The 13,608-nt window shown below is 40.7% G+C and overlaps 1 protein-coding gene across 3 annotated transcripts in view; it reads left to right on the forward strand.

Annotated features, from left to right (window-relative positions):
• RBL1 (RB transcriptional corepressor like 1) overlaps nucleotides 1–13,380 on the forward strand; it is a 28,943-nt gene extending 15,563 nt beyond the window's left edge. For all 3 annotated transcript variants that reach the window (XM_075517247.1, XM_075517245.1, XM_075517248.1), the window contains 8 exons: nucleotides 2,650–2,916; nucleotides 3,862–4,040; nucleotides 5,696–5,872; nucleotides 7,888–7,959; nucleotides 8,147–8,231; nucleotides 9,907–10,073; nucleotides 10,517–10,681; nucleotides 10,934–13,380. In XM_075517247.1, the coding sequence (XP_075373362.1) occupies nucleotides 2,650–2,916; nucleotides 3,862–4,040; nucleotides 5,696–5,872; nucleotides 7,888–7,959; nucleotides 8,147–8,231; nucleotides 9,907–10,073; nucleotides 10,517–10,681; nucleotides 10,934–11,104 (1,283 nt within the window). In that variant the 3' untranslated portion in view covers nucleotides 11,105–13,380. The remainder of the gene's footprint in view (nucleotides 1–2,649; nucleotides 2,917–3,861; nucleotides 4,041–5,695; nucleotides 5,873–7,887; nucleotides 7,960–8,146; nucleotides 8,232–9,906; nucleotides 10,074–10,516; nucleotides 10,682–10,933) is intronic.
• The last annotated feature ends 228 nt before the right edge of the window (nucleotides 13,381–13,608 follow it).

The raw sequence follows: 13,608 nt of genomic DNA on the forward strand, positions 1-13,608 counted from the left end.
AGTCCCCTCAGCCGCTCCCCATCAGCCTTGTGCTCCAGACCCTTCACCAGCTTCATCGCCCTTCTCTGGACACGCTCCAGCCCCTCAATGTCTCCCTTGGAGTGAGGGGCCCAACACTGAACACAGCATTCGAGGTGCAGCCTCATCAGTGCCAACTACAGGGGCACAATCCCTGCCCTAGTCCTGCTGGCCACACTGTTCCTGACACAAGCCAGGATGCCATTGGCTTTCATGGCCACCTGGGCACACTGCTGGCTCATATTCAGGCGGCTGTCAACCAACACCCCCAGGTCCTTCTCTGCAGGGCAGCTTTCCAGCCACTCTTCCCCAAGCCTGTAGCGTTGCATGGGGTTGCTGTGGCCCAAGTGCAGGACCTTGCACTTGGCCTTGTTAAACCTCATACAGTTGGCCTTGGCCCATCGATCCAGCCTGTCCAGGTCCCTCTGCAGAGCCTTCCTCCCCTCAATCAGATCAACACTCCCGCACAACTTGGTGTCGTCTGCAAACTGACTGAGGGTGCACTCGACCCCTTCGTCCAGATCATTGATAAAGATGTTAAACAGGACTGGCCCCAACACAGAGCCCTGGGGAACACCGCTTGTGACTGGCTGCCAACTGGAGTAAACTCCATTCACCACCACTCTTTAGGCCCAGCCATCCAGCCAGTTCTTTACCCAGCCAAGAGTACACCCGTCCAAGCCATGAGCAGCCACTTTCTCCAGGAGAATGCTGTGGGAAACAGTGTCAAAGGCTTTACTGAAGTCTAGATAGACAACATCCACAGCCTTCCCCTCATCCATTAGGTGGGTCACCTTGTCATAGAAGGAGATCGGGTTGGTCAAGCAGGACCTGCCTTTCCTAAACCCATGCTGGCTGGGCTTGATCCCTTGGTTTATCCTCTACGTGCCATGTGATGGCACTCAAGATCATCTGCTCCATCAGCTTCCCCAGTACCAAGGTCAGGCTGACAGGCCTGTAGTTCCCCGGGTCCTCCTTCCAGCCCTTCTTGTAGATGGGTGTTCCATTTGCTATTCTAGTCAAACCATTGTCATTTGCTAATCTAGTCAAACCAAGATGCATCCAGTCAAACCATTGTTGTGTCTTACTGGCAGCAGACCAGTGATAATGCTTCGCTTCTTAACTGGAGCAGGTTTTGCTGCTGTTTTGATGCAAGGGTTACCTTACTCTCAGGTGGGTTGTCATCTGATGGCTTATTGTCCTTTGCTGTTCAGATTTTTCCAGTGGTGGAGGGGTTTTTTTGTTGTTGTGGGGTTTTTTGGTGGGTTTTATTTTGTGTATTTTTTTGTTGTTGTTCTTAGTGCGTTTGACTGGATTTTAGGTGACTTTTTAAAATGGAATGACAGAGCTGCATTTATTTCTCCTTCCTACAGAACTTTTTTTGCAAGGAGGGAGGGCAATGCTTTGTCTGCAGTATTCTTTCTTCTGAAGAAGTGCCTTGCTCTTTGCAGATTCCTAGGTATCACCCAGAACTGTCTCTTGACAGTGAGGGTGAAGAGGCAGTGGCAGCACTGTTGTTGCTTCAAATTCCCTTCGAAGTACGAATTCCCTCATTACGCATTGCTGCTTTCGTTGTATCCCAGACAATAGTCTACAGGTTCTTGCTGATGCACTATGGACTGATTGGTGTTGTGATGTTGTCTCCTTTTGTGTTTGTCTGGCAAATTGCATTACAAGACCGTTTTTGGGTTTTGTTTTTTAAATACTCATTAGGAAAGAGATGTATAAGCAGTTGCTGTAGATATTATGGTTAGTTGTTGGGTAGAAGGGAAAGCACCTTGGAGGTCGTGTGTTACATATGGGTAGGGCTGTGTGAGACTTCATCTCGTATGTGAGAATCTGGTACCAACGGCTCCTCCTAACTTCAAATGGAAAATGGTGGGGACTGGAAATGTTTATTTGTCCCTAGTACCAAGAAAACCATCCTGGCAGAGTTAGAAGTAAGGTCTCCAATCAGTCTTACCTGGCCAGTTATCCAGAAGGTTTCTGCTTCATGGGCAGTGGGGAACTGCTGTCACTGGTATCCTCCAAATGGCTAGCAGACTTCAGCAAAAATGCAAAAAGCCAGAGGAACAGAAGCCTGTAAATTAGTGTTGTGTGCTTCAGTCTTACTACTGGAGCAAATGTTCGAAAGCAACAGAAAAGCCTGAGAGGAACTGGGGGTGGATGAGGGTGGAGGCTTCTGACTGGGGTTAGTTTAGAGAGCGTTTAAAAGCCAGATCGTACAGAAGACAGCATATCCAGGTCAGTGTTCCTGTAGAGGAATGTGTTCGGAGGAATAGCATTTGCAATTATTACTAATCTGCTAAACAGACTGGAGTAAGTATCTGTAATCCTGCATGATCCTGGGTCTCTGCAAATTAGCTTGGTTACTTTTGTCTTCCGTGTGGTACCTGGTTGTGAAACTGAGCTGTCTGGGATGACTACAAAACAAGAGGAGGCAGTTAGACTATAGGTCTTGTTCATATTGCCTAGGAACTGTGAACTGTGAGATTAGTTCTTAACTAGAAGTGATTTCTTGTACTCCGGTTTTGTAGTTTGAAGTTAGCCTTTTCCCCTCCTGCGGAGAAGTATTCCTATTAAGCTGCTTCTCTTCAGGTTTTTTTTTTTTCTTTCTCCTTTGCATACTAGACATGCAGCCATTGTCACCAATCTCTGTTCACGAGCGCTACAGTTCTCCTACAGCTGGAAGTGCTAAGAGAAGGCTTTTTGGAGATGACAGCCCCAAAGAAATGCAAATGGAAAAAATTTTAACCGAAGGTACTAAGTTGACAATTGCTCCAGCGTCAAGCATTGCTGCTGAAAATGTGTCGGTTTCTCCTGGCCAAACAGTACTGACCATGACAACAGCTGCAGCACCGGGAAAAACAGGACAGAAGGTTACTATCCCACTGCACGGTACGAATTCTTCCCATTTTTCTCCTCTACTAGATGTTTTGCTTGTTCTTAAGATCTGCTTAGACTGACCATGCATCTTGAACATGTATCGCTTTTTCTTTTTTAAAAGAACCTGTATCACTTTATCAAAAAAAAAAAAAAAGCTTAAGTTTACATCGACATCTCCTTCCATGGAGACATCTGATATCTGACAAACATCCTGAGGATTCCTCCTTGCAAACAAAGTTGTGGAGTTCTTGCTTCTTCCAGTTACACCTCACCACAGATTAAACGATGCTTTGGTTCTCAGCTCCAATAATGATTTACTACTGTTTGTCTTAACTTTGGTCTATTATAATCTTAAAAGGGTCTGGAATTTCTAGGTATTAATGTTAGCAAAATAGTGGGGGGATTTTTGTTATGTTGAAGTTGGGGGGTGCTTGAATATTTCTGAAAATGATACATGATAAATGAGTTTTATAGCCTTTTCTAATTTAAAAACTGGGTGTATACATAAAGATGAAAAAACCAAAAATCTCCACTTTTCATGTTTAAGGAGATTTGTCAGCAAGAGAATTTGACTACTAAGGAAACTAATGAGGACTGTATATGATGTGCTGTCAGGTTTGCAGAATAATAAAAAAAAAAAAGGGGGAATCCCCTTTGCCCACCTCCCCCAAAAGTGGAACACTGACTACAGAAGTTGTGACTTCTTGTAAACTTTGTACTTTCAGATGGTTTTAGAAATGGTCATTCACATTCGTGTTCTTCCTTTAAGCATTACCAGAAATGTAATTTTTAATGATTTCTGAAGACTGAGGGACAAAGAGTCTTTTTAGCATCCAGTACAGATGGATGAGATGTCTTTAATTCACAAACATTTCATACTAATGTAGGATTTGCAATTTAACTCTGCAGCATGAGGAGAGCAAACGGTTTATTTCTGGATGTGTGTATCATCTCCAGGTATTGCAAATGAAATGGGTGGGATCACATTGATACCCATTTCGATGAATTTAGGTCAGCCGTGTAAAATGGAGGCTCAGGCTCCCTGCCACCCTCAGGTGAATCAAGCACAAGAAGTGCATCTGTCATCAGCAAGCAAACCAAAGAAAACAGGATCCTTGGCACTGTTTTACAGAAAAGTAAGTGTCTTTATTAGGAAGTCATGCTTTACTTCTGTTCGTGGCCATGCTGAAGCTTGCTTCCTTGTGCAGTTTTCATTACCTTTCAGTCTTCTCGTACCTTTCCTTTGGCATGAGCAGTTCTTACATACCTGGGAGGAGAAGGGAAAAGATGTTGTCAAGTGTTGCAGAGAATCCAATTTTCCCACTTCCCCTCCCCATGAGATGTTTCGTGGTTTTTTTCTTTTAATTAGCAGCTTCTATAAATAACTACCTAAGAAATATCAGTAGTTTCTACTTCTCTTGCTTATTTTTACTGCCTCCCACATTTGCAAGGGTTAGACATACCAGAAATGAGATTATTCTCCTGTGTCTTGCTCACTCAAAACTGCACTGTTTCGGATCTGCGTCTGGAGAGTCTCATTTGCGGTTTTCTGAGGTCTACCCAGTAGTGCTGATCTTGCTGGTAGGGAGCCTCAGAAAGCAGTGATGAATAACATGCTATCCAAAAGTTTCTAGAAAGAAGGAATTTCTTGAAATAATGAGGGATTTAAGGGGCAAGGTAAGAACTGGGTGTGCTTCAGAGAAACTTCAGGTTACTTGTTTCTAGTTGCTTTCATTTCCAATGTGGAGTGTGTGGGTGGTCTTTGGAGGAGGCAGGGGTAACTTGCCTAAATTAATCTCTCAAAAACATTAGAAGATTTTTTTGCTCTTTTTCTTACTTGAGGAGTTATTTTCAGAGGTTTTCCCCTTTTAAGGTATGGGTATTGTAAACCTAGAGAATTCTACATTGAACAATCTTTAAGGTAAATCTTAATACAGAAACTAACTCCTGGAAACGCTTGTAAGCCACATCCTGTGTCTGAACTATTGGTTCTTTAATTTTGATAGTGACAGTCTGTCTCTGAGAATGGATTAAGAATTGATTAGCCAGCTGCCAGGCGTGAACTTGGACTGCATTTTGGAAGCTTCACTCTCAGTTGGGGAATACTTTGGCTGTAGCCATGTATTTGACAAACCATGTGGTAGGCAGCATATTCCTCTTAGTTGCGAAGGAGAACTAAAATCTTCACTTAAATTTGTCTTTAAATTTTGACCTTCTATTTACAGTGATCATCATATTCAAAATAATAGTTTTTCCCTACTTTCCTTTCTTGTTCCTGTTCAGTAGAGCAACTGAAAATGAAATTAACTCTTTCTGTTTTCCAACATAAAGAGTGTGCCTAATTACTACCCATGAAGGGAGAACTTTTGAAATAAATGAAAGAAGGCTAATGTTGCACTTGATAGTTATTTCTAGTTTTGAGACAGATTTTTGGTAATCAAGAGGAAAAAAAAAATCTGATATCTTGCTAATCTAAGATTATAGTTAATCTAATGAAAGTACATCCCTTCTTTGTGCTTGTTGGAAGTGTCCCATTATAGTGAGTGAGTGATATGGCATAGAAGCTATAGTCATAATGTTTTTAAGCAGATTTCCTATAAGCATGAGAGATCCAACATCTGAACATAGTTGACAACTTAGTCTTTGAAGACATTGTCTTGGGCAGAGGGGGCAAATTTTGCAGAAACGAACTATTCAAACATAGAACAGCTCCACTTTGAGGACTTCCATTTTTGCAGACTAGGTTAAGCTTGTTTGGCTTGACTCTTTACTGTGTGTCTTTTTCTTCCAGGTTTATCATCTGGCAAGTGTGCGCTTGCGTGATCTGTGCTTAAAATTGGATGTTTCCAATGACTTGCGCAGGAAGATATGGACATGCTTTGAATTCACATTGGTTCATTGTGCTGATCTAATGAAGGACAGACATTTGGACCAGCTCCTCCTCTGTGCCTTTTATATCATGGCAAAGGTAACGTGTAGTTCTAAGAAATTCAGGGAATTTTATGTCAATTGAAAATGTAAATTGTGTTCACAGTTTACAATTTGATTGCTTTATTCATGTCATATTACTGGATAGAAGGGAAAAGTCCTTCGAAGAACTGGGTGAAGTCCCAGTTTATTTTTTCCTTGTTTTGCATAATCTTAAGAGTTCCCATCAACCAGCCAGCTGGTTAAGAGAGGATTTTTTTTCTCTTCTGAGCGCATTCACAATGACCACTGGTCAGCATAGACAAAGCAGTGTGTGGTCTCATTGCCCCATGTTTGTGTTTTCTATCCTGTTCGTCGTCATCGTGATCTATGTCGTCTGAACTAAAAATGCCATTGCAGTTACAGAATTATACAGGTGCAAAAATCTGCAGGCACTCACAACCTTATGTATAGATGAAAAGTTCCTATTCCACAAAAATCCTCTTAGCTTTTGAAAATTCAGATTGAGGAATTGAGCTGGTTGCCTGTTACTTGTACTTCTTCATTTCTTATTCAATTTGCCAGCATTGATTTAAGGTGTTATTAAGTTGGATTATGAAACTGGAATATTGGTTTGACTCAAACTTGAGAGCTGATGGTTACAGTGGCCATCAAGTCTGATTCAGACACAGATTCAGGGAAGTGAAACTAAGCCCAGGCTCCTCTAAAACATTGGGGATGGATTACCTTTTTTCTTGAGGAAGACAAATTAAGAGGATCACTATCTCTGGAGGGAAACTGATGTTCAAATTATAACTACCTGTGTTCTTAATAACTGTAGTGTAGCTTAGGCTCATTTGACATTGATACTGATAGCTGTAGAAAAGCAAAACCATTAAATAGTCAGTGCTCTGTATTTTATCATGTAGTTTCAGTTGTTTGTTTTTGTTTTTTAAATACAGTCTTCTGAGTGCTGTCTCCAGTGCAGTGTGAGCTGACAATTTAGCCAGAGACCTTGATATGTTCTCTCCTGGCTCTTACGACAAACATTGTTGCTCATCTGCTATTAAAATTACAGATGCATGGCTGAAAAACAAAATCCTTTAACAAATGAGCTATTTTGAAGTATGAAAGAAAGCTGAAATTGCATCTATGTATACACCTGCCTAGTGTTTTGTTCAGGATTTCCTCACTTTCTGTTTAGAGAAGTTAAGGGGTCCAGTTTTCAAATTTACAAATACATTTTTGACTTAATATTTCCCTTCTTTAATTTTTAGTGCCACTAGAAGAAAAGTTGGAAAAGGAATAATTCCTAAGCATCATCAGCAACAAAAGGCTTTAGTAGCTAAGAAACAAGGAATGCCTGAACAAGAAAAATGCTTGTTTTTTCATATTCTCATCACCAGAACTAAGTTTTAGAATTATGTATTGTCCTGGTTTCAGCTGGGATAGTTAATTTTCTTCCTAGTAGCTGGTATAGTGCTGTGTTTTGGATTTAGTATGAGAATAATGTGAAAACACACTGACGTTTTGGCTGTTGCTAAGCCGTGCTTACACTGGTCAAGGACTTTTCAGCTTCCCATGCTTTGCCAGGCGCACAAGAAGCTGGGAGGGGGCACAGCCAAGCTGGCCAAAGGGCTGTTCCATACCATACGGCGTCATGCTCAGTATAGAAACCAGGGGGAGTGGCCGGGGGGGCAGCGATCGCTGCCTGGGGACAGGCTGGGCATTGGTCAGCGGGTCGTGAGCAATAGCATTGTGCATCACTTGTTTTGTATATCATTATCATCATCATTTTCTCTTCCTCTGCTGTCCTATTAAATTGTCTTTATCTCAACCCATGGGGGTTTACTTCCCCCCCCCCCAATTTTCTCCCCTGTCCCACTGGGGGTGGGGAGGGGAGGGTGAGCGAGCAGCTGTGTGGTGCTTAGTTGCTGACTGGGGTTAAACCATAACATGTGTTCATAGTAATACTCACAAAAAGGCTGTAGAGAGGGAAGCTAGCGGAATAGGCTGGACCTGAGCAGCCCAGCCTTGCTGCTTACACTTGGTCTTCAATAGCCTTTTCTTTTCCAGGTAACCAAAGAGGAAAGAACTTTTCAGGACATCATGAAAAGTTACAGAAATCAGCCACAAGCAAACAGCCATGTGAGTAAATAGTATTGCCTTTCCTTTTTCTAAATCTTAGATAGAGGTGGCTTTTCAAGTGTTTATGCTGATAAGGGAAGAGTCAAATCCTCTTTGGAGTTACATTTGTTCTTACTCAGATGGATTTCATCTAGTCTTCTGACTTCCTTGTTTTCCTTGACAAGAGTGTTTTTCCTGTGTCCTGTAGGTTTATAGGAGTGTCTTGTTGAGAAATATTTCTGCCGATGTCCTGTTGGACAAAAATGCAAACCAAGATGTGGAGATGACAGAAGGTAAGTATAGCAAAGTAATCTGCTGTTTTTAAAAATGTACTTGTGGGCTTTGAAAGAACTGAACCGTCAAGTAATAAGGAGAAGTGAAGCAAGTTTTACAGTTTTAAATGTATTAAAGAAAAATAAATGTACCGTTGAAAAAGAAACCATCTTGTCAGTAGCCCTCCTGTGTGTTAGATATGGAAAATATGCTTTCTAGTTGGAAAAAATGTTTAATTTTGTTTCCTGTAGTTCTTCTTGGACAGGAACACTGGTTAACAAAGATGAATGGTACCTGGAATATTATGGCAGGTTTTTTCTTAATATCACCTGTCCTGAAGACTTAAATAGGGAGAACTTGTTTCAGAAAATAAAAATGGTGATTCTCCAAGACCACCATTTTCTTGTATTCAGGTTTCTTTTAAATAGTTGATATTTTCTTTGCTCTGGGTTAGGGGATAAAAGGGGTAAGAGTAGTATTTGAGAGAAGCATGAAAATTGTGCCATGCCCATTTTTAGTGATGTGTCAGGAAGCTGAGATCGCAAGCCTATGTGCGTACCTATAAGCAGAGCAGATCTGCAGCCAGGATGCACGCAGAAATTTAGAAGACTGTTCTGTATGGTAATTTCCCACTGTGGGTGGGATTCAACTGCTTGAATGAGTATTAGAGGCATTTTTAAACGCCTTGTGAGGATTCCACCAGGGTCCAGGAAAGTGCTGATCTCCTGTAGGTTCAGCATCCTGTCTAGCAGCTCCACAGTTCTTGGATGTTGTAGAGCATCTGAAGTGGCACTGGACTCCGGTGTTTTGTCAAACAAATGTACTTGGTTACAAAGCTCTTCAGTTGCTTTTCCTGACAGACTTTTTCTTCAGTTAATAGACTCATGTCTCCTTTATCTAGTATTAACTCCTGCTCTTTTGACACCAGCTTACAGGAACGTATGCTCGTGTTGTGACACAAGGCAGACACACTAAGGAGTTACACTTACGGGTATCAGCTAAAGCTTTTGACGTTTGTCTCATAGTGCACTGATTGCAACAGGCTTTATTCTGCGTTGCCCTGTTTTTGCTTGGCAGTAAACAGTAGAGAGGATGAAACATAGAAGGTTGTATTCAGTAGCAGTCCGGCTTAATTAGGGGAGAGAGAACATTAACAGAAATACACTTGCTGTGTGGCTGCAGCTTTTTCCACTGGACAGCTGTTTCGTAATGTGCCCAAACAAATAGTGTCATGGCTTCCTTGCAGCAGACACGAGTTGAGTACGAAGCTATTCTTTGCCAGCTGATCACTAGAAATCACAGAAGCTAAAAGCTAGGAGTTGTCAGACTGCTTAAAACTTAATTTTAAGAGCAACAAAGTGGCTTTGTACTGCTCCCCAACATAGGCATAGGAAAAGGGATCAATTGTGCTACAGTTTTTTGCTACAGCTATTTCCAGATTTGGAATAAAGATTTATGTTGGCCTTTTTAGCCATAATCCACTAGCCTGCTAGCAGTGATTTGTAGCTCCTCCTAATGTTCATAACCATCTACAGCACACCCTGCTCCTGTCTGAAGCACATTTTTTTTAACTCATCTCACTAACTAGTCAATTTATGGATGAGTTCTTGTTGGTTGATATTGTAAGTCTGAATCTGAAGCGTCCAGTTTGCTGATACTTTGTTTCTGAAATCTGAAGCTCTCTCTTATTGTTAGACTCATCTGTGAAAACTGGCAGTTCCTCAGGACGATCCGCAGCAGAGAGCTCCAGTGAGTCGGGAACAGAGGAGAGAGGAGATCTTATTAAATTTTACAATGCAGTCTATGTAGGAAGAGTAAAATCATTTGTACTGAAGTACGATATCACAAACCAGGATCATGTAGTAAGTAAAGTATTTTGGAATTTTGCTCTATCTGATAACCAGACAGAGTCGTTTTTCCTGACAGTTAAACATATGTCAACAATTGTGTTCTGTTACTCACCTGGTGTGGTTACAGAAGTCAAATAGTTGTAGGTAATGGTATGAGGACTTGCTTTAACAGCGTTTCAAGGGGACAAATGCAGATGCAGTTCAGTTTACAACCCCGGTTTCAGCTTCTTTATATCGATGCAACACCCATTTGCTCAAATGTCTGTGGACCATCTGTGTAATGTGTCTGGAAAATAAATTTTTTCCTGTTGTTTGGTGGATAGTTGATCTGTTGTTTAACTGTTACAGGATAAAATCTTCTAAAGAAGACCTGGAATTAATCTTTCCTTCTGAGCAGTTACTGCTCTTAAATATCTTCTGATTCAGCTCCTATCCAAATTTGTTCTCTCTTGCAGATGGAAGCCCCTCCCTTGTCTCCATTCCCCAGCATTAAGCAACAGCCAGTGTCTCCTCGACGGATCTCTCAGCAGCACTCTGTTTACGTTTCGCCTCACAAGAATGGTGCCTGCTTGACACCTCGAACTGCACTACTGTATAAATTTAATGGCAGCCCTTCCAAGGTAGAAAGCAAAAAGGTTGAAAGGGGTCAATTTGAGAGAGGGTTAATTAATCTAATTAGGATGTGCTCTAATGCAGTGAGGTTTCATTGAACTAGTCTCTCAGTTTGCGGTGAAGGGTAGAATTCTTTACGTGGAATCCATCACTCGCTCAGCAAAGAGGTTCAGAATAATGTTTTGTTCGCAGATAATTGAAAACCAGAGCAAGTTTGAAATGGAGTCGTAGTAACTCATGATTTTTTATCTTGATCGCAGAGTTTGAAGGATATCAACAATATGATAAAACAAGGTGAACACAGGAGTAAGAAACGAGCAATAACAATTGATAGTGACACTGAATCCCCTACGAAGCGACTCTGCCAGGAAAATGATGACGTTCTACTTAAACGTCTCCAGGATGTTGTCAGTGAAAGAGCAAATCATTAAAACTGCTGGTTTTCTGTGGGATCTAAAAGCTATGGAGTTGGATACAGCTGGTGCGCTATTTATTTCTTGCTTTTGTATACAGACAACTGCCAAGTTTCTTTTAACATTGAACTTCACCTGACTTCCACAGGATGCAAAAAGCAAGGGTTAAGTAGTAAATGCCAGAGAATGAGAGCTGGTGGTGATCTTCATTCCCAAAGGCCATGCTGTGCTATAAGTTACTCTGTTTGAGCTGTTTTAGCAAAAGAGTGATCTGTAGAAAGCCATATTGGATGTTCTCAGGCCTCATTTAGAGCATCGTGAGTTCTGAGTGTAACTCAGCTTATAGTAATACTGGTTTTATTTTTGGAATAAGAATGATAAGGAAATGAGTGAAGTCAGTTAAGCTTCCTCAAGCTTTTGGTATTTGGGGAAGAAACTTTAAAAGTGCCTTATTTTAAAAGAATGTGGAATTTTATGCATTATTGTGGAATAACTGGAGTGAAGAACATATTGATCATTTAGCCTCAGGAAGAGCTGAGCAGTTTTGAACTGTATGATTTGTGCTGTGCTCCATCTCCTGACAGAACTTCAGTAAAAGTGTACGTTATGATGTGGATCAGACAGCTTTTGCAATAACAAAGGCAATAATAAAAAAGTACGAAGAGCAGTGACTTAAATTGGACACTGACATCTGATAAAGCACTGAGATACAGTTCAGTGAGTCTGAATTACCTTTCTCTCAAGCCAGTGAATGCTGCCACGGGTGCTGCTCCTTTCCCGTTGGAAGCCTGATAGCAACCCTGCTGTAGAAGCTGTTCATCCATATTGCAGCTTACCCATGAAGAAGTACAAGCTGGTTACAGTTGAAAAACAGCTGGGGCTTTGGCCCTCTTAACAGCTGTTCAAATGCACAAATTCATTTAACTAATTGTATCTCTTCATTTTATTTTTTCCTGAAGATCTTAGCCTCTTGTGTAGTATCTACACTGAATGTAAGCCCATCAGATAAGGCATGTTTGTATATATGGGGATTTTATAGCTATTAAAGGCTTGGATTCATTGGAAAAGTGTAAATTCCAGCATGCAGTTCTTGTAACTAAGTTTTTAACACTGAGGGATTTGGTAGGGTTTATTTTGCCAAAATGGAGAAAAGTTAAGGTTTATTCATTACTGTAAATCAGTAGCTTGATCTTATTTCATAATTGCATTTAAGATTAGAGCCATAGAGAAACTTCTCAACACTGTATTTTTCAGTCTATGTGTATACTGAACTGAAAAAAAATTGACCGATTACATAGGACTTGTTTAAGGAGCTCCGTTCACTTCATTGTCGGGTTTGTTTAGTATATGCTGCAAGATCTGCTGTACCACAGTTCCAGGGAAGAACACTGCAGTGATTTCAAGCAGTCTCAGCTAATGAATCTGGCCAGCAATGAGGGAGGAAAAAAGTATTTTAAAGTGTACGTGTGCAGGGACCCTATTCAGCAGTGAGCAGAAAGCTTACAAACTCTGTAATTTGTTTTTGAATTAACTACTTAAATATTTGATTTTTTTACTTTCCAAAAAAGGTGCTTATTTCTGAAAGGTTTGACCATAGAGAGCTGCGGTGTGAGGAAATGGCCACGCAGTGGACTAGGTTTCATGTAGATTCTTCTGTTCAGTTCCTTTAATTTTATTCAATTCTTAATATTTGTCTTCAGATCTTGAGTTAAAAAGTATAAGAGAAATAACCTTTCTGTCTTCATCTGGTCCTCAGTGCTGTTACAACTATAACTGTTCAATGTATATACTCCAGTCCCTAAAAGCTTCCTGTGTTGGGGGGGAAATGGGGAATCTCGATTTAGCTTTCAGCAAGTCTGCTTTATTTGCATGGAGGATTGCAGCCTTTTTGGATTTCCCATCCCATGCACAATCAGCCTTAACAGCGTAAGTCCTTCAGCAGTATTGTATGATGAGAATTTAGTTGATTTGGTTTTAATTCAACATCGTGTGCAGATCTACCCTCATGTATCTGCTCACCATACTTACTGTATTCTCTGAAACTGTAGAAGACTGATGGTGCTAAAACCCTTAGTAGTTGTCATTAGGTGTAGTGTTTTTTCATTAGAAAAATGAATGTACTACAACTGGATGCAGTTCAGATTTTTTCACCTTTTAGGTGATGATAGAAAAAAATATTTTTAGACTTGTTGAACAGCTAAAACAATAGCTTATGAAAATTTTGTAACGGTTTCAAGTGCCTTCACGTGTAAATATGTATTTTATAATAAACAATTAAAAAGTATTTTAACCTGTGTTGCTGTATTTCCTCTGGTCTTTTGTGGTAATTCATTAAACAATGCCTTCTGTCTGCATTTTCTGTCATGTCAAAGACCTTAATCATGTTTATGCTCCCTCAAATTTCTTTGGGATGTTTTCAGTTTAAATTCATCGTCTTTCATGTGATCTGTCTGAAGCTTCCTCCTGAGGTTTCTGTACTGTTTGCGCTTCAGTCAGATGTGGTTTCTGGGAGAAGGTGAGTA

Source organism: Mycteria americana, chromosome 14 (genome assembly GCF_035582795.1).
Source record: "Mycteria americana isolate JAX WOST 10 ecotype Jacksonville Zoo and Gardens chromosome 14, USCA_MyAme_1.0, whole genome shotgun sequence".
In the NCBI taxonomy this organism is placed as follows: domain Eukaryota; kingdom Metazoa; phylum Chordata; class Aves; order Ciconiiformes; family Ciconiidae; genus Mycteria; species Mycteria americana.